General features: G+C 40.9%; 1 protein-coding gene across 1 annotated transcript in view; it reads right to left on the minus strand.

Moving 5' to 3' along the window:
- Nucleotides 1-27,014, minus strand: part of sdk1a (sidekick cell adhesion molecule 1a) — a 1,749,737-nt gene that overhangs the window by 292,992 nt on the left and 1,429,731 nt on the right. The window contains exon 14 of the mRNA XM_051933783.1: nucleotides 23,551-23,687. Coding sequence (XP_051789743.1) covers nucleotides 23,551-23,687 — 137 coding nt within the window. The remainder of the gene's footprint in view (nucleotides 1-23,550; nucleotides 23,688-27,014) is intronic.

Raw genomic sequence — 27,014 nt, forward strand, 5'->3', positions numbered from 1 at the left:
CAGGAAAAGGCAGTCAAAAGTGGAATGTAGGATTTTAATATCTGTATCTGTGCAAACGGGACATTTTCGTAAATAAACAAATCTACTCTCTATATATAAAATCCTAAGCCTAAAAGTGCAACGATTTTGAGTAACGATTTTATGTGACTTTTTATATCACGCTTTAAATCGGCTTATTTTAAAACTTACATATATAGTTTGTATCATTCGGTTCAGAATTTATTGAACTTTAATGTGATGTTGTTAGATTTCATCCATCCATCCATTTTCCAACCCGCTGAATCCGAACACAGGGCACAAGGCAGGAACCAATCCTGAGCAGGGTGCCAACCCACCACAGGACACACACAAACACACCCACACACCAAGCATGCACTAGGGCCAATTTAGAATCGCCAAGCCACCTAACCTGCACGTCTTTGGACTGTGGGAGGAAACCGGAGCGCCCGGAGGAAACCCACGCAGACACGGGGAGAACATGCAAACTCCACGCAGGGAGGACCCGGGAATTGAACCCAGGTCCCCAGGTGTCCCAACTGCGAGGCAGCAGCGCTACCCACTGCGCCACCGTGCCGCCTGTTGTTAGATTTTCAGATTCTTATTTCGTTTTTAAAATATACACTAAAAAATATCAAGAACTCATGTCCCATGAGACGAGACTTTGTGCCAAAAGATTTAACCACGCCTGGGGCCAGAAATAAACAGACAAAGAGTAGGATAGCCGCTGTACAGGATTTTAAATATTCGAAGTGCTGCATGAGATGCAGATCACACGGCACGGCAGCAGCAGCAAGCCAGCAGCTGATTGGGCAAAAAGGACGTTAAAAAAAAAAAAAAAAACTGTATTTGTTTCCCATTGTATCACCATTTAAGAGGGGGCTCCGGAGGAGCGACCGCGTCTCCTAGGGGTGCGTTCAGACCCCTCTTCACAATACGAGTGGCAGAGATATGCGAAGTGGCTGGAGCGTAGTGCAGAACTGGGGGGTTGGCGAGCGAAGCAAGCAAGGGGGAACTCCCTAGTAAATAAATCTTATATATAATTCACCAGCCTACTCACTCACTCACTCACTCACTCACTCACTCACTCACTCACTCACTCACTCACTCACTCACTCATGTCCGTCCGAAGCCGAATGCGCAGTCGCCTTCTGCGCAGCTGGCGGAAAAACCTTACGAGACCGACATCGCGGCAGGCGGCGGAATTACGGCCGCGAAAATTCAAAGAGATAGGCGACTTCGATTAAAGCTCTAGAGGTCTGAAAGGCGATTTCGAGTACAGCGCGAGGCCTAATTACGCATTCATTCAATACATCTATATCAGGTTTGTGGTGCTTATACTTATTACTATTCCACTCGTGCCCGTTTCATCTTACGTTGTCGAAACGGGCTCTCTGTCTAGTAAATAAATAAAAGAAAGATAATTGTTATAGCGAGTGCCACAGTGGTTATCACTACCACCTCAAGGATGGAGCTGTTGGCTATGGCTATGTCCACATTATAAGCCTCATTACCCAGGTCTGATATTTTGCTCAGATCGGATTTGCCTGTCTTGACGGTTCACATTCATAGACACAAGTGACATGTATCTAAGTGTAATGTGAGCGCAACTGTCCTCCGAATTGGCATGCATGCGCACATTGATTTGTTTGTGCTCAAGTCATCTGTGTCACCAACAACAAAAAAACATTATATTTGTGAGACGACTCATCATATTACAACTGACAAAAAAGATATGCTAGTAGCTAGAATAGGCATCACATTTATCTCCAGAGGATGGCAAACAGTCTGTCAGTTGTAAATGCTTAGACTGAGAAGGTGAAAAAAGGCCGGCCAGCTTGCTTTTGCTGTTTTCGTAGCTATTGCTGGCACTACTACACCTAAAGATGTGTGGGTACAAAGAAAGAGCCAGCAATGGTGGGACTGTGACTGTTGTCACAGCTGTAACTCTTTTCCACTGTTTTTTTTACCCGGCTGCCAGTGCTGGGTGATGATGACAGCATTCAGCCCATGCATATTGGCAAAAAACATATGAATTCCGATTTCACTGTTCTCATTGAAGAGGATTCGTATCCAATTTAGGATGACAAATGAAAGTGACTCTAATCTGATTTAAAACACTCAAAATCCTGTGCACACACAGGCCTGAAAACATTAGATTTGTGTCACATTAAGGCAAATAATTGGATTTGAGTCCCTTCAGGCTGGTAATGTGAACGTAGCCAAAGTGAAGTCTCCCCTACGTCTACGTCATCTTTTCAAGTTACTCCTCTCCCTGCACCAAAGACCAGTGCTGGTTTGGGGACTCTAAACTGGCTTTCTGTGAATGTAGTATTTGTGACAGGGTCTTGTAAAGGACGGGGGGCTTGTACAGGGCCGGTTCCTGCCTTCTGCCTGATGCTGCATACAAGGCACTCTAGGCCCTGAGATGTCGATTAGATTTAAGCCAATTTGAGCCTGCTAGGTTATGGTAAATAGAAAACTGAGTGGGCACACAACAAGAAGGCCATTCATTTCACAGACAGTTGCAGCAGACAAACTTGAGACATGCTGGCCAGTTTGTAGTCAGAGTTCCCATGAAGCAGCCAGCCTTTCAACAGAGAACATCACGAGTAAATCCCAGTTTGTATTCCAGCAACAAGTTGGTTCACAAGCCCTACACCAGTTCCACATTTCTGTACCTCACGTACACTGCAAAAAAACTTTAAATGGAAGTTGTTTTGTTTATATTTAGCAAAAATGTATGTGACAAGATTTCTTAAGGTAAGCTAAACAATCATAAATACACATTTCTGGATAAGTCAATAATTCCTCCAATAAGGAAAACTAGATTTAATGTCATGATTTAAATACTTTTCACTTGGTGAAGATTTAATTTTTTTGCAGTGTAGTTTGGGATCCTTACTAAATATGTATGACTTCAGTATCGATACCAATAATAACACAGTTTATGTGAGAAATTCCCTGCATTCCATATTGAAAGCACTCTACAAGGAGGCCATAAGAATTAAATTTATCATCAAGGAATGGCAGGAAACTCCTGGCAGCGGGTAGGTGCCCTGGCCTCCTTGACAAATGACATTTTAAAAAAGTGTTTTCACAGAATACAAAGCAGTGTCATGTAAAGCAGAATATGGGTTGTGGCCACCAAAAGCATCAGAGGATGAGACTCGTCATGGCTCGATTACTGGTTTTGTGTTCAAAGCAACATTGTTCAGCCACTAGAAGCTTAATTACTCTTTGCTCAGCCATGCAACAACATCAGTCTCACAGTGCGCAGACCTGCCATTCACCTTCCTTCTGCCACAACTGCCGCCCTGAACATAGCAATGCTGCACAAATAAGGACCCCCTGTAATCGAATGGGAGGCACTGTATGAAAAGAGAAATGCTGCTAAGTGCTTATGGGGATGGCATCAACATTTAAAGCCAAATTGAATACCCTGGCGTTACGTAGACAACTAATACGCATTTCTCTAGGCGCTCTGACTCCAGCTATCCACCACACAGTACCTAGGTCTTACCTATATATATATATATATATATATATATATATATATATATATATATATATATATATATACTAGACATTAAGCCCGTCACAATAACGGGCGCTATAACAGTAGTGCATTCTCTTAGAGAATTTTTTTTACGCTCATTTTCCTGCTCTTCTATAGATCTATTTGCTCTTCTGAGTCTTTCTCTTTTAGCGTTTTTCTGATGCTCATTTTCTTTTTCTTCTTTTTTGTGTGTCATGTTGTTAGTAGATAGTCACAGTAATATAGGCTTTTACGTCCGTAATATTTTCTGTTACAGTAATACTGCCTTGTATGTGGCTGTAATATGCGTCACCGTATTGTATGCCTTTAATTTTCTCTTGCAGTAATACTGGTTTGGATTTCCGTAAAATGCTTGTAATTTTCTCTGACAGTAATACTGGCTTTGATGTCCGTAATATGCATTTAATTTTCTGTCACAACAGTGGGCAATCAGCAGATTCTGCCCAGCAACTGATGTAATGTGTGGCGTGTAGTTGATAATCGTGCTTGTGGCGTCTCTCCAGCAAGTACTGTGCAGTTCCCCAGCAAGTATTTTAATCCGTGCTGGCTTGTATTTGATTATTGTATGTGTGGTATCTCCCCAGCAACGGATTTTATGTGCGTGAAAATAAATCTAGTTTTAAAAGTCATCCTATTGTAATATCATGAAAATTCGTATATTTAGGAAAACCCCTTCAACGACTGTCACTTTACACTTTACCGGGCCAAGCTTCTTAATTGCAAATCTGACATCCTCAGAGTGAACACTTGCACAACCACAAACACAAATCCCACCTCTTTGGGGAAGCTGGTCTCCGCAAATCAGTACCGTTTGGATTATTTGTGCCTTTGTTTTAAGTCATACCTCATTTACAGAAATCCGATTGGATCGGCCGCGCGATATTTTATAGGTCCCGCCCTCTCTGTCTTGTGTGATGCATCAGGCGGCCTTTGAAGCGTCGCGCTGTGCCCCGCGCAAGCGCACTTCACCAGAAGACACACACACACGGACACTGGATGCACACAGGGGTTTTATTAAAGAGGATATATATATATACAGTATATATATATATAAATATATATATATGTATATAATCCAACATCTGTCTGTCTGTCTGTCTGTCTGCCTGCCTTTAACGAACGAGAGAACTAATTAACAGATTTAGATTGGGTTTTTTGGTAGAATTTGCTTGAACATTCCGGTTGATTTTGTGACTTCTCTCATCGCACTAAGAATCATAATTCGCTTACAGGAGCAATATATTTGCACTAATCTGAGACAGTGGCTGCTGGCTGAGGGGAGGAGAAAGCATGACGTCAGGAGTGGGGAGCTGGGCGGGACCCTCCTCGCTGTCCTGTTTCACTACTACACGGGTGGAGCCGCGGGGGACAGCTAGTATATATATAAAATCCAACGTGTGTCTGTCTGTCTGTCTGTCTGTCTGTCTGTCCGTCTGTCCGTCTGTCCGCTTTTCACAAGAGAACTACTTAACAGATATAGATCAGGGTTTCTCTATAATTTGCTTGAACATTCCAGTTTATTTTGCAACTTCTCTCAAGAATTATAGTTTGCTTGCAGGAGCGATATTTTTGCGCTAATCCAAAACAGAGGCTGCGGGTCGTGGGGAAGGGGGAAGCGTGACCTCAGGAGTGGGGAGCTGGGCAGGGCCCTCTTCACTCGTGCGCCAGCCTCTGTTCGAGTCGGTCTACCTCTCGAAATGTTTTGGAGAGTACCTTGCCTCTGCTTAGCTAGTGATACCCATTTGTTTATTGATTTTTAAAGTTTGTCTACCACTACGTGGGCGGAGCCAAGGGAACAGTGAGTAGTAAATAATTTCCATCTCTTTTGATATTATGCCCAAACAGTTTTCCAAAAGCTGACAAGATTCATTGATGTGTGTTCCAGCTGTTTTACTGCACAGCTTCTACACATAGGACATTCACAGCTTTGCACAACCTTTGTGGTGGCGTATTTATGTGAAATTCCAGTGCATCCTGGTCCAGCCTGTGAGCTGCACATTGTCACATCTCTGTCAGCTGCGATTTCACATGTTGACATTTTACGAAGGAAGATTACCAGTGGTCTGAAAGAAAAGCAACATCTACACAAAAATGAAGTGTCCATAAAAATGGGATGAAGTGCTTCTCCCACTTCCTCCTGCAGCCGTGCCAATTTCCAGTTTATAAATTGAGTTTAATAAAGACAAGACAGCGGCCAGGGTGGCATTTATTTTGGCACAAACAAGAGAGTGTGTCAGTCAAGGCAGTTATTTGTTTATTTCCACTCAAGCAATTCAGCGCATTTAATAAACCAGTGAGTCATTCAGACCGTGCATTTTCGCCTCGAGCAGCTGATTTACGACTCTTCTGCATGGAGATCATTTGCATCGGTTGCCAGCTGCTCATTTGAAAGCACCTTAGTACAGTAAATTCCAGTAATCTAATAGTAAAAGTTAAACACATTACTTTACTTCCAGCAGCATTTTTCAATTAAATGCCCCACAGTTCAGAGTTTGTATTTTCTTTTCTTATTATAAGAGGAAAAATTAAATTGTTGTAAGTAAACTATACTGTTTTATTAAAACACCAGCCAGGACTATTTTCTTCCAAAAATTCTCCGTCCCTGTGGTCAGTTGTCTGCAGTGAGGCAGTCAGTAAATGAAACTCCCCCCAAATCCTACAGAGTCAAACACAATGTTTACAGAGCCATTGATCTCTTTTATTTGAAAATATTTATATTTCAAGATTCTATTTAGGAAAAAGTGATATTTAGCCATATTTATAGGATTTTTAAATAATTCAGTGAAGGGTGGTGAGTGTGGCAGCCCCTCAGATCACGAGATCTCAGTTTAATTCCCTTAATGTCTTTATGAGGTTTCCCCAAGTGCTTTATTTTTTTTTATATATATATCAAAGGTTAACTGGCATCTCTACACTGGTTGGTGACGTGTGAGTGTGTCATACAGTGGACTGACATCCTTTCCAGGATTGGCTCCTGCCTTACGCTACATGCTGCACCAACAGGCTCCAGGTTGTATGAACTTTATAATGTAAAATATGCTTTGTGATGGATGTTGCATATGGCCTACATAACAATATGGGTTAGTTTCACTAACTGGCATGTGCTTGGTGGTACTACAGTGCTTAGTAAATTGCCTCCCATATTCAAGAAAAATACAGGTTAGGGTCTTTAGCAACATTAGCCCTATGTGCCCTGTGATGAAGTGGCATAAGATCCAACTCTGGTGCCTGCCTTACACCCAAATCTGACAGAATGAGCGTAGGCTTCCCCCAACCCTGTAACAAAAAAGACAAAAATGGATAAACAAGAGGAGAAGAGGAAGGTCATAATGGGCTCAGGAAGCAATGACTAAATAGACAACAGGGCGGCAGATGTCAAAGTTAAAAATGGAAAACGCTGTGGCTGTAGGACCCTGGTAGGCCTACAGAAGTCTGAATTAGAAATGTACAGAGAAAGTGATGATATTTAAAAGGTCAACGTTCTGCAAATCAATTACATTTCATTCATTTCTGGTTCATCTTTCATCTCTGGTTCTCCTGTGGAATTATTTTGTCCTTGATAAATGCTACTACTGGCATCTCAATGGGGGCTTCCTCCAGTCTGGGCTTCAGTCCAGTTACACATATCACATTTTCAACGTGCCTTTATTTCTTCTGTTTTTCATACTGACTTTATTAAATGGATCTCATGATCTGGTACGGTGTTGTAGGGTTAGGGTTAGTTGATTGGTTGATTCCAATTTATAGCTTATATTTAATTACAGTTGTCCAGTAATTCCTTTATTGGGTATTCGTGTGCTTATTGAACACAATAATTATACCTGCTCACTATGCAAGGAGTCGATGTAGAGGTGGTCCACTCCTACAAGTACGTGGGGGTGCACATTGAGGACAGGTTGGACTGGTCTCAGAACACAGAGGAACTTTATAAGAAAGAGCACAACAAGCTGTTTTTCCTTAGGTGACTGCGCTCCATTAATGTGGAAAGTGACATCCATCACATCCTCTATAACTCTTACATGGTCAGTGTGATTTTCTAAGTTGTGGTGTTCTGGGCAGGTAACTTCACTTTAAGAAATCAACACGCTAATTAAATGCGCAAGCTCAGTTATGGGACACAATCTGGACCTCTGGAGGTCATAGCAGAGGAATGAATGAAGACAAAACTGACTTCAGACAACAAATTACTCAGTGGAAGTGGGTGAAGAAACACGACGGGGGCTCCTTTATACAAACTGCAATACATCTGTATAATACATCATTGTGACTGGGACTGCCACGTCAAACGTTTTCTTTCTTTTTAATATTCTTCCATTTTAGTCATTCTGGTGTGTGTTCAGACCACAGTGTGTGTGTGTATACTGTATATATATTACTAGCTGTGTAAGCCCATACTGTAAAAAGCTCAGGGTCCTAGAAGTTAGGATATAGTTAGGATATAGCAGGTTGGATAATGGATGGATGAATGGATATTATATTATATTATATTATATTATATTATATTATATTATATTATATTAATCTACAGATTAATGCATTTATTTTTTTAAAGAGTTGCTGTATTAAGCTAAATTTTCCCCTAGGGACAAATACAATTCTATCTGTATGTTCTAACTTACATTGTTTTGGAAACCCATTGATAGAAATAAATTATTACACGCACCAGGCCGTCACTCCAGAAAACTGAATAGCAACTTGACAGTGTAATTTAGAAATTTATTTTCAATTTTTTCACGTCTGCTTGCTTTTTTTTGTGTTTTACTATTCTTTACTTAGCTCATTCACAAGTTTCTAGACTACATAAATAGTACTTTGTGCAGACAATCCACTTAGTATAGTATATAACACCTTCCACACCTTAGTTTCACCTGACCAGAGCAAACACACCAGGGGCCGGGACCCCTGGAGTAACTCACATGACACCTTCAATGGCTTCTGACCTCACCTCAGCTCAGTCTGCAGGTCCCAGACTGATCAAAGGGAAGAGAGAATCAACGATCCTGGCACCATTAATCAGCGTGTTATTCTAACATGGTGGTGAGGCCCTTTATATACCCAGAGACTTTTTACTTAACTGTTTTTACTTTCAATTACTTGCACTCGGCTGCTGGTCTGATGGTTTACATTTTTATAGAGGCCTATTTTATCAAGAGCTTTTGAAAAGCATACCAATTAAGCACATGCTATGGAGCCCCTATTATTGAATTCATGTGAAGCCTTCAGAAACGCAGCTTTGTGACTACTGGCTGCCAGCTTTCTATTGTGCCACTGCAATAAGTAATATTTTCCATTTTGCTGCTTAATATTGATTCAGTCATTCAGTGTGTTACAGAAATGGGTCACTGATTAGGTTTCAATTATAACTCTAACACCGGCATCACTTAAAGCCTGCGAGATCCATGTATTAATTGAAGGTGCAGGGTGGGAGCCTGCCATTTATGCCTACTCTTGTTTTGATTAACAGATTAAAAGAAACTCACCACTGTATAGAGCTGTTGATAATTATCTGCATTAAGACATGGCTGCACTTTGGTTACAATGGACTCAAGGTCTGAAGCTGACTATGTTTTAAACTGCTGTGAAACTGTTCTCAGGGAAGGTTTATATGAGGAGCCTTACTGTCTGGGTGCACAGAAATTTGAAAACAATGGTAAAGAACGTGAATAGCCCACATTATAAAAGACGCTACGGAACAGATGTTAGCTCTCAGACCTCCAGGTTTGAATCACACCCTCAGCACTGAGCAATTTACACCCAGTCCCCTCGTCTCTGTGAGTTTTCTTCTGTTTCCTCCCCGGGTTTCACCAATGACTCTAAATTGGCCGAATATGGCTGAGTGTGAGGTGTGTGCTTGAGTCTACCCTAAAATAGACTGCACCCCATCCAGGACTGATTCCCACCTTGCACACTATAGTGACGGGCTGGGTAATAGTTTCTGTGAACCTGATCTGGATTAGCAGGTTGGAAGGCTCACAGCTACTGTTATATATTGTACAGTAAAGGGTAGCAAGCCAATTGGAGTATAAAGCATAAGATTGTGAGTACAGCCCCCATCACTGACTCACTACATCACCCCAAGTGTAGAGCTGCAGTCACACACACGTGGATAAACCTGCATGGAACCAGAGATACTGCTCCTCATATAAGGCTTTTATGATGAATGTTGTTTCCTCAAAACAATTTTTGCTTCACTTTTGGACCTTTTGCACATTACAACATTAAAGAAAATATATAAAATTATTTTACAGTCTCTCCCTTTCAAAGATCAAAAAGGACAATGGGAAAAAGATCTCTTAATCAATATATCAGAAAGGGAGTGGAAAGTAGCAATGCAGAGACTTTACTCGAGCTCCACATGCACAAAGCATACAATTATTCAACCCCAAATTATTTATCGAGCACATCTGTCTCGCCTAAAACTGTCCAAAATGTTTCCAGGGCAAGATCCAACCTGCGAACGCTGCAATCAAGTCCCAGCCTCACTGGGTCACATGTTTTGGGCCTGCACCAAATGAACATCATTTTGGACCAAAATTATTCAGTGCCTTTCAGACAGCCTTGGGGTCACAATCCCTCCTAACCCATTAACAGCTGTGTTTGGTGTTCTTCCAGATGGGTTTAAAGTGGAGAAGGACAAACAAACTGTGATCGCCTTTACTACACTATTGGCACGCAGACTTATTTTGCTAAACTGGAAGAATCCTAACTCTCCTCTTTTAAGTGGGAAACCGATGTTTTATACTATTTGAAATTGAAAAAAATCAAATATTCAGTTAAAGGATCTGTATAGAATTTTTTAAAAACCTGGCAGGATATAATCAATAAAATTTTAGAATAAGCTCTTAAAGCAACGAGAAAGCAATTATCTCCGCATTTCTTTTTCTTCTCTATTCATCTCTACTGGCCTATTAAACTCATCAATTTAGGTATGTCTACAAGCCTTAAGTTTTACCCCATTGGCCATGCTCTCTCTTTCAGGGGTGGGGGTCAACTTGTTTTTCAGTCCTATTTTTTGTAAAAATTGATCGATTTATATGAATGATTACAATAAAATTAATAAAATTAAAAAAAAAAAGAAAATATTAACAAGAACAGATCATTCATCCCAACAAAGCTTGCCAATCCTATCCACATTGTTTCTCCAAAATAACATCAAGTCAAGTTTTGAAGGTGTAGAAAATTTATATTTAGGGGTCAGTGTCCTATTAATCATTAGTTTTAGAATTATTAAAAACATAGGCTTATATTTTTACTTTCTTGTATATGAAATATAGGTAAGTATTGTAATCGCCTAAAGATTCGATGTCGAGATTTTGATGAATCTTGATGTTTTACACCTCCCTGAGTCTGAAAATACCATTTTTGGGATTATGTCTGTGTGTCTGCCTGTCTGTGTGTACTTGTGTGTGTGTGCGTGTGTGTGCATGTAAACATAATAACCTGAGTACACTTTCACTTAGGTCAACCAAATTTTACATACAAGTATTAGGTACAAAACATACATTTCTGTAAACTTTTGGGCTATTTACGATAACCGGAAGTGGCACTTTACCTTTTATTCATGCAGCTACAGAGTCTGATTTACTCAACTTTACTTTTATAATAATTGCGCAATATATTATTAATTTGATTTGATTTGTTGTTGATGGTTCTTTAATGTACATGATATTAAAATAAAATAATTGTCTTGGGGTTTACTCCTCAAATATCCATCCTCATATCTGAGTATATGAGAAAGTCTAGCAGAGACCACTCCCGATTTTTTATTTCTAAGTAGCTTAAAAGGACTCATTTATTTGTTAGCATAAAGGCTGCTGGCTTTTTGCTTGCTAGCAGCCTGTCTCTCTTCTTGCTACTAAGCTTAAAACTTCAGTCAAGGACACGGAGCACAGGCCATTGTCTTAAGAAATGCAAATGCTGAGTTTTTAACCTTGGGAGAGAGATAAAATAGCCCATTAGTTTAGAATATATATATATATATATATATATATATATATATATATATATATATATATATATATATATATATATATATATATGACACATCTGAATATATGTATTAATGGTTTTTTGCGTATTAAAGCTTTTTAGTCAATTTAAAGCAAAATATGTTTTAAGTAGTTGGCTCTAGGTTACGTAAGAATTAATAAAATTAAAAGCTTTGTCTGTATTTTGTTATTTTTCTCTAAATAGCTAGAAAGCTGCCTGTGCTCATCATTTCAAGGCTAAACGCTTTCACTTACAGCGGCCAGGCCTCTGCCTGCCTGCTTGGACACTAGTGTGAGGTGATGACAAGACAAGGAAAGTGTGAACTATAAGAAAACAAAGTAGTGCTGTTGTCTTAGAGATGAAGCTGCCTAAACCTTGAGCCTTGATGGATGCTTGTGCAACAAGACACTATTCATTTGTGCGGCCCAGTGTCTTATGTATAGGTCCTCCTGATTCTGACTTGCTGGAGGGAATCGATCGATAACCAAGACTCAGTCGCCTGCACAGGGTAAGGAGTAATGTTGGCAAGTTTCGGTCAGATGATGGACATAAGCCCAGGTGATGGGCATTAGACAACAGTGGGCTTGGACATTAGGTCAACGTTTCTCAACCTTTAAGTATTTGTGACCCGAGTTTTCATAACAGTTTTAATCGCGCCCCCCTAACGTTTTTTTGGAAGGAGCCCTTTAATACCAATTTGTTCTTTTTTAATTAATGATATATCATAGTTGCTTATTTTATTATACATACTTAACGTTTATCAACATTTATCTAACTCTATATTTATTTTTCTAGTATCAGAATGTAGTTTAAGTTAATTTGTTTTGGTTTCAATAGATGTATTTTTCATAATTTCGATTCTTTATTTCTTTTTTTCACATCTTTGCGCCGCCCCTTTGTGTTTCTTCGAGCCCCCCTAGGGGGGCCCACCCCACAGTTTGAGAACCACTGCATTAGGTAATGGTGGGAAGGAAGAAGGAGGAAAGTATTTTTGCACAGATGATAAGAAATGTAACATGCTTCCTAGTTTAAGCACTTGCTTCATGGTCTAGTCTCATGATTACATTGCTGTGTAATAAAGATTTTTATTCTGTATTCCCATCTGGACTCTTAGATTGCCTTCTTTAAAGAAGCAGAGAGCTTTACTCCATGACAAAGATCTCAAAAGTACTTCTGTCTACCACACTGCTTGGTAACTAATAACTAATGCCATGTGTCTATAGTTCTCCATGTGAAAACAACTTACTAACATTTATGTGAAACTGACCCTTAACAGGTTTCCATCTGTGTTCCCGTGTTCTTGTTGAAGAAAATGCTTTAAAGTAACAATCTAGATTCACAGTATTAATTCCATTTATAATTAAAACTTTTGTGGCGTCTGTTTGGTCAAATGGAGAAGGTCCAGCTCTTTCAGCCTCTCCTTGTAGCTCATAACTCTCAACCTTGTCACCTTCATCATAACTTCTCAAGCATTGTTCTTATTGTAATATGGACAACAAAACTATATACTTTCCTCCAGGTGAGGCATCACTAATGCATTATATTGTATAAATTAAGGATAACCTCCCTTGACTGTAATCCACACATTGTGATAAAAAAATAACATTTTATTATCCTACTAAATGGTTTTCTGTACATTGTCCAGGTGTAGATTGTCCACTACAATGTGTTCTGCTACACATTTGAAACATCAGCAAAACAGGAGGTCAAATATGGAAATTCAAATCAATCCTGCACCTATTGCTGTATTTATGTGCTACCATGCAGACACTAAACACCAGTTTCCAAGTTAGAAATTCCATGTAAAATCTCCATGAACTCCGAGATGATGTTGTCCTCTTTGCCTCATCTGACTGTGACCTTTGGCATGTAATGGAATGAATTGGCGCCAAGTGTGTAATGGCTGGAATAAAGATCAGTGCCTCCAAGTTTGAGGTCATGCCTTTCTCTTGGAAAAGAGTGGATTTCTCTCTCCAAGGGGAAGATGGAAACAACTGCCCTTAGTGGAGGAGTTTCAGCATCTAGAAATCTTGTTCAGGAATAATAGGTTAAGGAAATGTGAGATGTGATCTGTGGTGGTGAAGCAGGAGATGAGTCTAAACACAAAATTCTTGGTTTACCAGTCACTCTATATCTCTGTCCTCAACTATGGTCATGGCCTGTGGGTAATGAGCAAAATAATGAGATCACGAGTACAAGCGGGCTGATTCTCTGTGATAGATTTGCTGCTCCTCCAGAATGAAAAGGGCTAGTTCAGGTGGTTGGGGCACATCATAAGTATTCCCCCCAATGGGCTCCCCCTAGAATTGCTCCAGGTATGTCCCACTTAACGGAGACCAAGCAGCAAACCCAGGACATGCTAGAGCAGGGGTGGGCAATGTCAGTCCTGGAGGGCCACAGTGGCTACAGGCTTTCGTTCCAACCCAATTGCCGAATTACAAACTAATCCTTGCCAGACTCAGACCTTATTTAAATGTTAGTTTGTAATGTTTGGTTCATATATTGTAGATTTTTTTTCATTTCCAAGGATATTAACTAAATGAATTGAAGCCTAAAACAAATCATTTTCATTCTGTCATATTTTTATCTTAAGTGTTTTAGTAAACCACATGTTGCATGATGAATCTACACAAGTGTAAATGAATGGAAACAAGTTAGAAGGAGAACTGCTGGCTGCTTTGTCATTTGCATCTTATTGCTAATAAAGAGCCATTAAAAACAGCAAATGGAGCTGTTTAAAACTAAAATAAATAATTATGGGTGGGGAACCTTAACAAGTGAGACCACTAAAATGAAGCATCAAAATGTCACTTCAGCAATCAGTGCTTCATCAGCAAAAATCGACTTCTCATTAAGAAATTGGATTGGAACAAAAACCTGCAGCCACCTGCTCCTCCAGGACCAACATTGCCCACCCTGTGCTGGAGGGACTAGATCTTTTGGTTATTTTAGGAATAGCTGGGAATTTCCTAGGAAGAGCTGTAATCTGTCACTAAGGACAGACAAGTCTGGGCTGACCTGCCACCATGACCCTCACCAGGAAAGGTGCTTTCAGAAAATCAGATTTGGCCTTAGTGGTTTCTTTCCAAGAAGATCTTTCACATTTGACGCACACTGGATGCACAAGATTTCCCTGACTGGAGGCTTGTAATCAGAAGCTGACTTCTTATGCCTGTTTTAAAAAGTAGCTTCACTTTGATGAGGGTGAATTCACTCCAAAAGGGACAATTCGGGACAAATTAGCAGACACTAAAATGACTCGAATCACACAATATTGTCCATCTGTGCTCAGTAAATTGTATAAGACTTCAGAAAATGGCATAGGATATGAACATCTGAGAAGGATTTAATGGAAGGGGTGCTGAAGCAGCTCACAGCCTACATGACTCGTCCAAATGTGTCTTCAAGCATACGGACATGAATGACGAATAAGCCTTCATGTTTGCTGTCTTAATTGCTGTTCACAGACAGTGATGAGCGGGACCACCACCACTGTCCTCTCTTACATTATTTTATTTATTTTTTCCCACTTATATTCTTCCAGTAGGCCGTAAAAACATCAGCCTTCCATAAAGGAAGAGATAAATTCATTCAGTTTACTTCCACTTTCAGCTTAATCTCTAACTGCCACCACATCACTTATCTTGCAAGGAGGCAGAGGGAAAGAATGAATAAATAAAATATTCCACAAACGCAGCATGTAAACTGAGCCAAGCCCTGGGGGTGACTGGGAGATTAATAGACTGTGGATGTGAAACCAATGGTGCGCTCCACATTAAGCCGCTTATAAGCATTCATGGGCAGTACCAACCTGGACGGTGCCAGCTCAGGTACATGTGGAGTGGCTCTTCGGCTACGCCAGAGAATAACCTTGAGGGGGAGGCAATGTTTCGCTGCTCCATTTTATAGAACGCTTTCTCTGACGCTGCTGCTCGCAGCTTTGTTTTGCGTAATAAATTAAACAATTTATATGAACATTTATGGTATACAGTGCATGTGTGCTCTTGGTCTCATGGCTCCCCTTCTTGCTTTCAGACAGGGAGAACACAAGAAGATGGTGTCTTGCAGTGAGTGAACTAGTGGTGGCATTCAATCCTACAGTTAACACATGTGTCAAGAGTGCCAACCGAATCCATTTTGTTTGACTCCAAACCTCAGGTTGGTCAACTAATGTTGCAGAATCTGTTTTTATGATGGTCTGGGTTGGCTTTAGCAGCCTTAACATCCTTGAACCCAGAAATGTCAATAGCCAGTGCAACGAGGACATATAAAAGACAAGGAGTATGGTATAAAAGGGCAAGTGCTTTTAGCTTCAATGAAAATGTTCAAAGTGAACAGAATAAAGTGAAGTGCAGTCTTCTTCTAAATAAATAAATATACCTCAGTAAAAACAAGTGTCTTCATGGCAGTTAAAAATCAATAAGTAATCAATAAATATATCCACATAAAAACAAGGTTAAAATCTGGACCTTTCCTTTGAAATCATTTCTAAGCCTCGGTGCACTATTTTAAAAACCACATCTCTGCTGCTCACCCTTTGGGTCTTCTCAGCCCGCAGAGATACCCACTGACAACCACAGTCAACCTTCTCATGGCTTGTACCCCATCTGCCACTGCTAGGGGTTGCTGGGGTGCCCGAAGCCCAACTCGTGTCCCTCGCCGCCATCACTCAATGTCTGCAGAGACCCATAAGCCCTGCTCCATCTTCCGTAAGACACCAATGCCTTTAGGTGGGAGCCCATTTGTAGCCGTTAGTCTCTCCTGCTCCCTCTTCTCTACCCAGGCCTTTGAGCAGCAGCTCCTCACTCCTTTTATGGCCTCTTCCCGAACCACTTGCCTCCATAGTCTTGCACCCATTCTCCCAATCCTGACTCTTGCACCCATTCTTTTCTTCTTCTCCTCTACTCGGGCTCTCCCCTTATATCTCTGTGGGTGTGGCATTGTAATTACCTGCAAGACGTCAATGTGGAACAGCTGACTAATTAAGCAATCTGTTCGCTGTCTACACCGCACACCCTGTGGCCACCCGGCTCCACAATTATGCACACACCCGGGGAACCCAAGCACAATTTTAAGAACTCTTGCCACACCGGACCTCTACCATCACAGTTTTGCTAGTCCCCTTAGAGGTTAGTCATTGCCAATCGCTACCTTAATTAAGGGGTGCAGAGTATACCTGTCCTAGCAAAGACAAAGCCAGCATGGCTAGAAGTGAAATGCCAGTCAACGTGATGCACATACCTCCACTCACTCACTTACTCAGGTTTAATATATATTCTCTTTCGGGATGTGGAAAGAAACTGGACTACCCAGAAAAAATATTCCAAGATAAGCCCAGAATGGGCAAACTCCACACAGAGGGTGCAAGAGTCAAGACTTGAACCATGGTGCCAGATCTGTGTAGGACCGTGCTAACAACTTGTACCAGCATGCCACTCTATTTCATTTTAAAACAAGATGTGGAGGCCTGTTCTTCCAAGCTGGCTGGCTAAGTGGGATGAAGTCAAGCTTCGTGTTTAATTCACATCAGTTCATTAGACTTGAACTATGCACCTCATTAATATAAATAAAAATTTATTATGAATGATATGTAAAACTATTCTGTACAATACACACACCAGGCATGTTGCTATTGCAAAAGAAATTCTAATTAAATCAGATTTTATTTGCAATATTGCTACCTAGGGCAGTATCCCCACATCACACACAGTATGCAAAATGCTACCATACAAAAACCCCGAAATGGCTCAAATGATATAAACTGAATTGGAAAAAGATCATTTTTATTCTTAATTAAAGGGTGTGGATCTGCTGCATGTCTTTATTCTTAATAAAGATAAACCTCAACCAATCTAACCAACATGACAGCAGCTTTAAATTAGCTGGCCATGTGTCCTGACAGACAGGGTGTGTGACTTGTATCAATTGTTCCCTGCCCATAAACTCTTTCATGGATTGTTTTCTCACTAAGCCAGACTGGAGACAACCACGAGTGAATTTTTCTTAAAACTGGGTGAGAACAACTAGACATCTTGTTGAGTGTCACATTTTTAAACCAATCCAACGCCTCAGGTAGTCGGCACTCAAAGTAGGGTTGGCAAGAGAGGTGTTCTCGTTTACTTGACCAACAAAGAGCAAACGTCTGATTACGATAAACTGTCTACAGTCAAAGTCTCCTAAAAACCTTATAAGACATATAAATGTGTGTTACATGTGCTGAGAGCACATTGAATGTGTTAAAAATAAACAATCTGATGCAAGTGAAAAACCTTTGAAAACGTTTGAAGACGTTAATGGACTGCTGGTAAAAGTGGATGATACGTGGTCGCAGGCGCTGTGTATGCTCTCAGTCGGTCAGTTACGACAATAGTGTTGGAGTTGATTTAAGCTTGAAAGAATTTGCAGCTATATAGATGAATATATGAACTGCAAAATATGCATTTACGGTAAATGATATGTCACACCACATCAAAAGGACTGCCATTAACAGAGCTGATACCAAAGAGACACGAGAGATGTAGATTTCAGTACTCAAAACATCCAAATCAGCAAATCTACCTAACAACACCACTAAAGCACAGACAAGGCTGCACAACACCCACCTTCTGACTACACGTCTAAATGAATAATTAAAGGAAGTTAACATTACTATCTAATTGGAAATGCAAACATGCCATGCCAGAATAGCTGAAGTGTTTTAACACATTGTATATCTTGTGACAGATTAAGTATTCCGTGACCCCTTGAACCCTCAGACTAGACGTCAGACACCAGGTAAAAGTCCAAATATTATTTATTTTATAATAATAATGTGCACCAAGCACCCTCCACTCCACAATACTCAATATAACAAACCACAAAAATCAATCCTCCACTCCCAGACGCGTTGCCACCCTTCCACCCAGCTCAGCTCAACGTCTGGGAGTTCCCATCGTCCTTTTATATTCCCTGACCCGGAAGAGTTTTTGCCCAATCAGTCCACAGTTCCTTATTCCTTCCGGGTCAGGGCAAACAGTCCTTTTCTTCAACCCGGGAGCACATCGTATCTTCCTGTCACGTGGCCATGACGTACTCCCGGGTTATAGAGCACATAAGAGCCTCCGAGTCCTCCTACAGTGACTCCTGGTGGCCCCCAAGGTATCCAGCAGGGCTGCGTATAAACACTACATAGTCCATGAGGCCCTGCTGGAACTCGGGGGACGTTCACGCTGTTGGGAGAGCTCCTCCTGGCGGCCTGGGGTTGAGAGCCGGAATCGAAAGCCGGCAATCCACCACAATCTATAGACCACAATGTTCATTCATCTATACTCTATTTGCTTTTGTTATGTCATACAGCAGTGCAGAAGTCAGAATTTGAGAATGATGCCGCAGCAGGCAGAAGCACTTCTCAAACACGTGGAGCCAGTAGCTGCGGTGGTCTATGTGTGTGTGTGTGTGTGTGTGTCTGTCTGTCTCTTCTGTCGCAGCTCTCATTACAACATAATGAATTAATCACGAAGCTTAAGCTACCGTGCGTGCTACTCAACTCCTGAACTGCTTTTTTTTGTTTTCTCTCAGCATCAAGCCTTTTATTGGGTTTCTTTTACGCTCTTCCTGAAACCCTGGCAGTTTTTAGTGCATGGACTGGAGAAATTGGGGGTGGGTGTTTTAAGGAAGAAGCCTTGTGGGCTTAGAGTTTGCGGTGGCAAATTTCGAAACCATTCACCACACACTTTGTATTTAACTGGTCACCTCTTGCATCCAATATGGTTCGTGACTGTGACAATGAAAAGGTGGCAGTCATTATTAATGAAGTATCATTAAAAGTGATATTTAAAAATATATATTATTATTGTTAAACTTTTTGCAAAACTGGAAAAACCCCAAACATGTTTACCCAAATATTAGTGGGCAACTCTATCTTCTAGTAGGGACATTTTGATTTTCCCAGAAAGAATGTCTACAGACACGTGACTAAAATTGGACCATTTTGAGCTGTACTGTGTTGTAAGACAAAACCTTCAGCTGCCACGTAAGGCGGTGGTGGTAGATTTAACATTTTAGGGATGCCATTCTTTTTCTGGACCTGGGAGACTTGACTTTAATTTGGATATGTATTCGACAATTCATGAGAGGATGTCAGGTCATCTGAGATCTGAAGCTGAAGCACAGCGGTCACATGCAGTAAGGCAGTGATTTAACAAAACATTCTCAAGCCTGCTCACTCTTATTCAGGGTCATGGGGGTGTCAAGCCTATCCTGTCAGCAATGAACACAAGGCTTGAAACATTGCTGGACAGAGCGGCACTCACAGAGAGTCCCCACTCTGAGGCCAGTTTGAAATCGTCAGTTAACTGAACACGCACATCTTATGGCACGTGGGAGGAAAACATGCAGATACAATATGAACCTCCACACTCCACAACATTTAGGTGCAGGATTTAAAGCCAAAATACCAGATGCACAAGCCAATGGTGCCACCCACCACACCACAAAATATTGATTTAGACAAGTCTAAATAACAATGGGTTAAAAAAAAAATCACATATGCACAACATTTTGTCTGACCTTTTATAGTATAGTGCAGGGTCTAGGGAAGCTGGAGCCAATCCTTGGCTCAAAGTAGAAACTTACCCTTCAGTCCTTCACAGCACACACATCTCATACTGAGCCAGCTTGTCATTAATTAAAAGTACATGTGTAGGGGGTGTGGGAGAAATTCAATACAGATGTTAGTGGGCTGGGCCTGAACACCTCCCTCAGTAACTGCATTATGGGTGCTGATTGGCCTTAGGCAGTCCAGATAGGCACCAACATCTGTAATACCCTCACTCTTCCGGGCTGTGCACTCTCACCTCTGATTTTCACAGTACCAACACATGATTGCACTGCCAAGTTCATCTCAAACCATGTCATCAACTTTAATGACGACACAACAGTGGTGGGCCTGATCGCTCATAGGGATGAATTGGCATACAGGGAGGGCGTTAAGAAGCTGAAGGTTAGGTAAAGAAGAACATCTGTCTCTCTGAACATGATAAAATGAAAGAGATGATTGTGGACATCAGAAATACATGTCCTGCACATCTCTGCACATCAACAGCTCCTCAAGACTGCAAAGTTTTTGAGGGCACACATCACGGAAGATGTTTCCTAGGCCCTCAACGCTGCCAGTGTAGCAAAAAAGGACGATACAGCACCTCTGCTTCCTAAAAAGAGCAAGCCTCACCCCACCATCCTCTGCACGTTCTACAAGGGCAATATAGAAAGCATCATGGCCTGCTGTATCACTGCCTGTCATGAGAACTGAAGCCCCTCAGATCGCAAAAATCTGCGGATGATAGTGAAGACAGCAGAGAAAATTATTGGAGTGTCTTCTGCCTTTCATCCAATACATTTACCAAAAATACTGTGTACAGATGCCCTCTAGCATTGTGGATGATTCCACTCACATCTTCCATGGACTCTTTGCTCTTCTGCTGTCATTCAAGCCCACTCTGCCAGACTGTGTAACAGCTTCTATCTACAGACCATAAGGAACCTCACCACTCTGCTGGCCCTATGACCCAAGCAACTACCAAGTCATGTCATTGGAAAAATTTGTTTGTCTGTCACAGGGATCTCATATGCACATATTCATTGTCACATCTGGACAACAAAAGTCTATAGCATCAGCCATGTATGTAACTGATAGTGGAGTTCCAGTGCTGGATAAGTAAGCTGGATAGTGTGTCATCACCAGTTTGCTGTGTCCATGTCTGATTGTGCAACCTCAAAACCTTTCCAGCTTGAGGGTGCATGACTTTAAGTTTTTTAGGCGACAGCAACTGCAGTGGCACTGTGGTCTTGAACAGTGGTGTCCAAACATACAAAGTGGCTGAAAAGTAAGAGCTGGTAATGGGTGATGATGTCTTTGATGGGTTTCAAGGCAATAAGAGAGATGGCTTCTGAGTTTCACAAGAAGTTGCACCAATAAAGCTGGAGTATCTTGGCATCACAGGTGGAAAGACTCAAGCTTTTGTATGTCAGAGGCCAGCATGGTCCAGGTCATTGGGACATACAGAATGATCGGCAAAATGCAGGTTTAAGATATTCTGGTCTTAGTGTTAATCTTAACGTTCTGCTGGTACCAGAGTTTTTGTATTAACCTCAAGGAAGAAGCAACAAGGCTGATTCTGCATAAGATATCTGAAGAGCATCTGCTATCATGCTTTGTACACTTTCCTGGTACGCAAACACTAAGATCCGCTTCACTTTCTGTCCCTTGATGATGATGTCACCTGTGTTGTTCCCAATACCTAAACCCTGCAGTTTGGTTTGCTGCCAGGACACATGCTGACCCACATGGGATGCATCTTATTCAAATTACTCCAGAGAGGTCTGCAGGTTTGCAGGTGATCAATTGGTAAATTGAAGTTATGGCAAAGTGGTACCTTTTTAATGGGCAACACGTTCAATAATTCAGTTCATGGACCTACAAAAGAGCACAGGAGCCAGGATGCAGCCTTGTTTGACTCTAGACAAAGTCACAAAACTCTAGGAAAGGAAAACATTAATCCTCACTTTGGCACTGGTTCCTTTATGGAGGTTCTTGTTGAGGTTGAGTTTGAGCATTGGAACACCAAATCTGCTTTAAATTACACTCCCTATTCCCAGCAGATCTATACACACAGCTACTCAAATGCTTGACTGATCTTGTGTTAACACACATACTTGTACATATGTATTGTATATATGAATTGTTGCAAACGCTTCCCAGATTCTACATAGCCATCTCTGAACTTTATTATACTGTGGAAGACTGAGGACCTTCTTGCTTTTAAGGGTTTGTTTTGTTATAATCAGCATAATAATATACACACAATATCTTCAGCTAAAAACATGCTGCTAAATTCATGTAAGAACAGAAAGATGCAGCTACTTCTACTTCTTCCACTTCTTGCTGCTACAGCTCTTGTAGTGCAAACTTTTGGACGTTTGACTTTTGATTTTTCAGTTTTTGCTTGTATCATGGTGCACTCTGGTCCTACAGACATGTCATTGAGTCCTCTTTTTGTGCTCTGAATATGGTTGAAAACGACAAATACAAATTAATTGGCTTAACTTGATATGGTGAGAGTGTACAAATTCTCCACAGACTGTGAGAAGGTGTGACTGGTTAGGACTCAGACCTGAGTCCTGGAAGGGTAGACCGATGTTAACTCTTAAGGAGTTATCAAGAGATCCTGATCTCATAATGAATTTCTCACCAATGTAGTCCAAAAGCACAATTACACTTCTCTACAGGACCACTAGATGCTAGATAACTATTTTTGAAACTGTGCATCAACACTTTCAATTAAATTTAGTTTTATTGCTTTGCAAAATATTTAACAATGATAACAGATTTTCTCAAACTTAAGCAAGCACACTCATATAATAAATATACCAAGTTACATAATTATTCACAACATAACATAAACATCATAAATGACTCAGCGCAGTTTACCTCCAATTCTGTTTATCTATGATTAGCATCTGGAAGAAAATCTAATGACATCCATTACCACAGATATTCATAAATATTAACACATTGGGCTGCCTCGCCATACATATGTCTCCATGTAAGAGAGGAACTTTACAAAAAAAGACTGTATAAATAGAAAAGCCGTGGTTCTGTCTCCCTACAGAAAGTAATTCAGAGGCTAAGGCCACTGGTGACCAATAACGGATTTAGAGTTTTAAACCAATGTTAAAATATCTTTGAAAAGTGTGCCTTTCTTTATATTAGAAGAAAAAAAAAAGATGCTGAGTCGGAGCCAAAATAAATAAATAAATAAAAATCTCATGCAACCAAAGTATTTCAGGGCATGAGATTATAGTTTTTCTCTGGAGATCTTTGTACTTTGACAGCATGAAGTGTTTCGTTTGATTAAATTCTTACCATGGAGCAAGTGGACAGGGATTTTTCATTTTTTATTTCTTTGCTGAAGGGCTTCTTTCATTGCAGATTTTAAAAATCTCTTTCTATATATATTGAAACTTACTGTTTTCAGACAGCTCAACGATATAGTAGAGAAGAGGGCTATTTCCATCAAAAGGCCGCACCCAGGAGAGTTCAACTGTACGCCGATTGGAGTCATTTAAAGCTGCCTGGAGGTTTCGAGGAGAGTGGGGAAGCTCGCTGCAAAACAAGAAAGGCAGAGAATGAATTACGTTGACATGTCCTTTGTAATAAAAGACAATGAATGCACTTCTTTAAGTTCACGGTATATCTGGGCCACTCTTAAAAAAGTTTCATTATAATCTCTCCTCCATCATTACTACCACATGATGTCTATTATACATTACTACAAACAAAAAGTGAGAACTGTCTTAGCACCGTCAATGCCAAGTGACATACAAGTAAGCAAGTAAGTTGGAGTAAACAAGGCAAGTCAAATCACTTATTTAGAGTTAATTCAAGAATCTGTACTTTAATGTGGACCCATGACTGATCTATATACTGTATATATATTATGCCTGGGAAAGCTGACATGTTAATTTCTGCAATTAATGTGGTCTATTTAACACGTTAAAAAATACTGTTGCATTCTGGGTTGGCAACATGGCAAATGCCTCTGGCCATGCTTTGGTCAGGGCGGCATTTTCATGTGTGTGTATATATATATATATATGACCAGGGGTGCTCCAGCTGCCCCAACCCCAACACAACAGGCACAGATTGATGGCTTTATTATTTCAGTAGGAAACACTTTTCAGTTGTTTCTCAACTGCATTGCACAGTACACAGCCTAGTAAAACACACAGTACTTCGTCTTACTTCTCTCTTTGTCTCCTTCCACCTTCACTCCTCTTGGCACACTTCATCCTCGTCCACCCAACTCTGGCTCCGTGAATGGAGTGAGGTGGCTCCTTTTAAGCTGGTCCTGGGAGCGTTCCAGGTGGCACGTTAATTAGACCTGGAATCACTCCCTGGTGTGGCGAAACCCCAATGCAGGGCTCTGCAGTTCCCCCAAGAAACCCAACAGGGGTGTCCCAAATTCCAACTCCCATGAAGGCCTGTGGGAATATGTGGAGCCACAGCAACCCAGGGGGGCTGCACCTCTAGGGCCATGGCTATCTGTCACTACATACAGTATATATCGCTTCACTCGCCAATCCCTTAACCAAACCCCCTCTCTGCCACTCACGTCGTGAAGGAGGGGGCTGAACGCACGCTAAGGAGATGCGGACGGATCAGCTGCTGGCTTGCAGCTGCTGCTACCAAGCTGCATGTCCTGAATATTGCGCTGCGCGCCGATCATTTAAAAGCCTGTACAGCAGCTGCTTGTGCCTTGCTGCGTGATCTGCATGTTGGGCTGCACGACGATCATTTAAAAGCCTGTACAGCAGCTGTCCTTTTGTCTCACTTCCTTGTCTCGCAGGACATTAAAGTGTCTCTGAGAAATTGTTTGTAAGTAGGGCGTGACGTGCAAGTAGTCGCGCTGGACTTCAAAATGTCTCTCCGAAATGATCAGTTCTCGACCCAAGATATTTTTATATAATATAATATATATATATATATATATATATATATATATATATATATATATATATATATATATATATATGTGTGTGTGTGTGTGTGTGTGTGTGTATATATATATACTGTATATATATATATAAATTACTATATATATATACATACATATTTTTAACATTACAAAACAATAATTCTATAACGGTCAGGCTGGAGATGCAGAGGGCCATGTGGGCAGACAGCAACTAAGTACTGTGCTTTCAGAAGGTGCAGTACAGTATACAAATGAAACATCTGAGCAACAGGAGGAGGTCCTGGGAAAAAGGATGGAAGGGGTGCGAAAGTGTGGAAGGTGCTAGAATGGAGGAGCTTTTGGTTAGCGTGGGTGTGGATGAGAAGGAGCAGTGTGGAGTGCGAGAACAGCATGGAGCGAACGAGTGAGTACAGGGGAGTGAGAGTGGAATTGTAGCATGCTTCTGGGCTGTAACACTGAAGCAGAAGACAGTATAGAGGGGTTCGACAAGTCTGAATGCGATTAAAGTTAAGGCCATCACAGAGCTGCTTTTATGTTGGCTTCTCCAGGGAGTTCCATCCTCCTCAGACAGGTCTTGTCCACTTGAGGAGTATGTCTCTCTCAGGTCAGGACCCAGGGAAACTACACTGTTATTTCCATGGTGCACCAGTTTAAAAACACTTGTGTAGAGTATAATTATCAAGTTGTTAATGGTGATGATCGATTGAGGATAGTATTTGCCGAGTTTTAACACAAGTTTTAATCTATGCCCATTTAAGAGATGCATATTCTTTCAATTAACTCAGTCTTCAGTGGTGCATTCAAACTCTACAGTCATTTTAATTATTTTCACTTTGACACGTCTGTGTCTCATATACTATGCCAATATGAGAATTACTACATTGGCCTTGTTTTCTTTTTGCCTTCTTTTCAACTTGCCTTTTAGGAAGGCATTCTAATTCAGGTTGTACTCACTCAAGTAGTATTTTGTTAAGAGTTCATATTTAAGGTCACTGTTTAAGTTTAAACTACGCCATTATATTTTTAAAATTCCTTTGTGTTGAGTCTACATAACATTTGTGATAAGTGTGTATTTACTTCATAATTTATATATTTATGTTATAATTACTTGTTTTAATGTTAGATGTGATTAATCATGATTAATTACATACATTTATGCTATTAATTAATTAATTTTTTAAATCAATGCCCAGTCCTAATATATTATTTGGTAGGTCACCAACCAGGTAACGCTTGTGGTTTGCGATATGATACTCCAATCTACACTCTGCCAAGTAAGCAAACCAGCAAACTTCGTCTCAGGCGCTGGCGTCCAATATTCAGTCTCCGCAAGGGGAAACAAAGGCACATACATCTGATGAACATAAATATAGGGTGGTCCAGATCTAATTATGCAATTTTCATTACACTATAACTTATTAAGTTTATTAAATAGAGAATTCACAGCACCTGCTCTGCACATAGAGATTTCACTTAAAATTCTTTTTGTTGCTGATAGATGGCAGCACCTGCCCTGCATTCCAAAATGGTGGGGTTGTCAGTCGAACAGTTGCATAATTAGATCTGGACCACCCTCTACGTGTCTCTCTTTGTATTATTTGATAGGAACTGTATAACATTATATATATATATATATATATATATATATATATATATATATATATAGTGACGGATGGCCTGGCCGGGACGCCCCTTCACCACATCTGCCAGGGGAACAAGGGTGGGAAGCCCAGTATCTCCTCCTGGACGCTAGATGGCAGCCTCCCTGGGTTGCAGCAGTGCCTCGGACTCCCCCAGGGTTTCATGGGGGTTGGAGTTCTGTGCAGCTCTGTGAGGTTCCGCAGGTGTCGCCAGGGGGTATTGCAGCAGGAGCTGCTGGCCCCTTTTGGGCACAGGTTCACCTTACCCGGAAGTGCAGCCAGATGTTGCCAATCAACCACCTGGAGCACTTCCAG

This window comes from Erpetoichthys calabaricus, chromosome 11 (genome assembly GCF_900747795.2).
Source record: "Erpetoichthys calabaricus chromosome 11, fErpCal1.3, whole genome shotgun sequence".
Classification (NCBI taxonomy): Eukaryota; Metazoa; Chordata; class Cladistia; order Polypteriformes; family Polypteridae; genus Erpetoichthys; species Erpetoichthys calabaricus.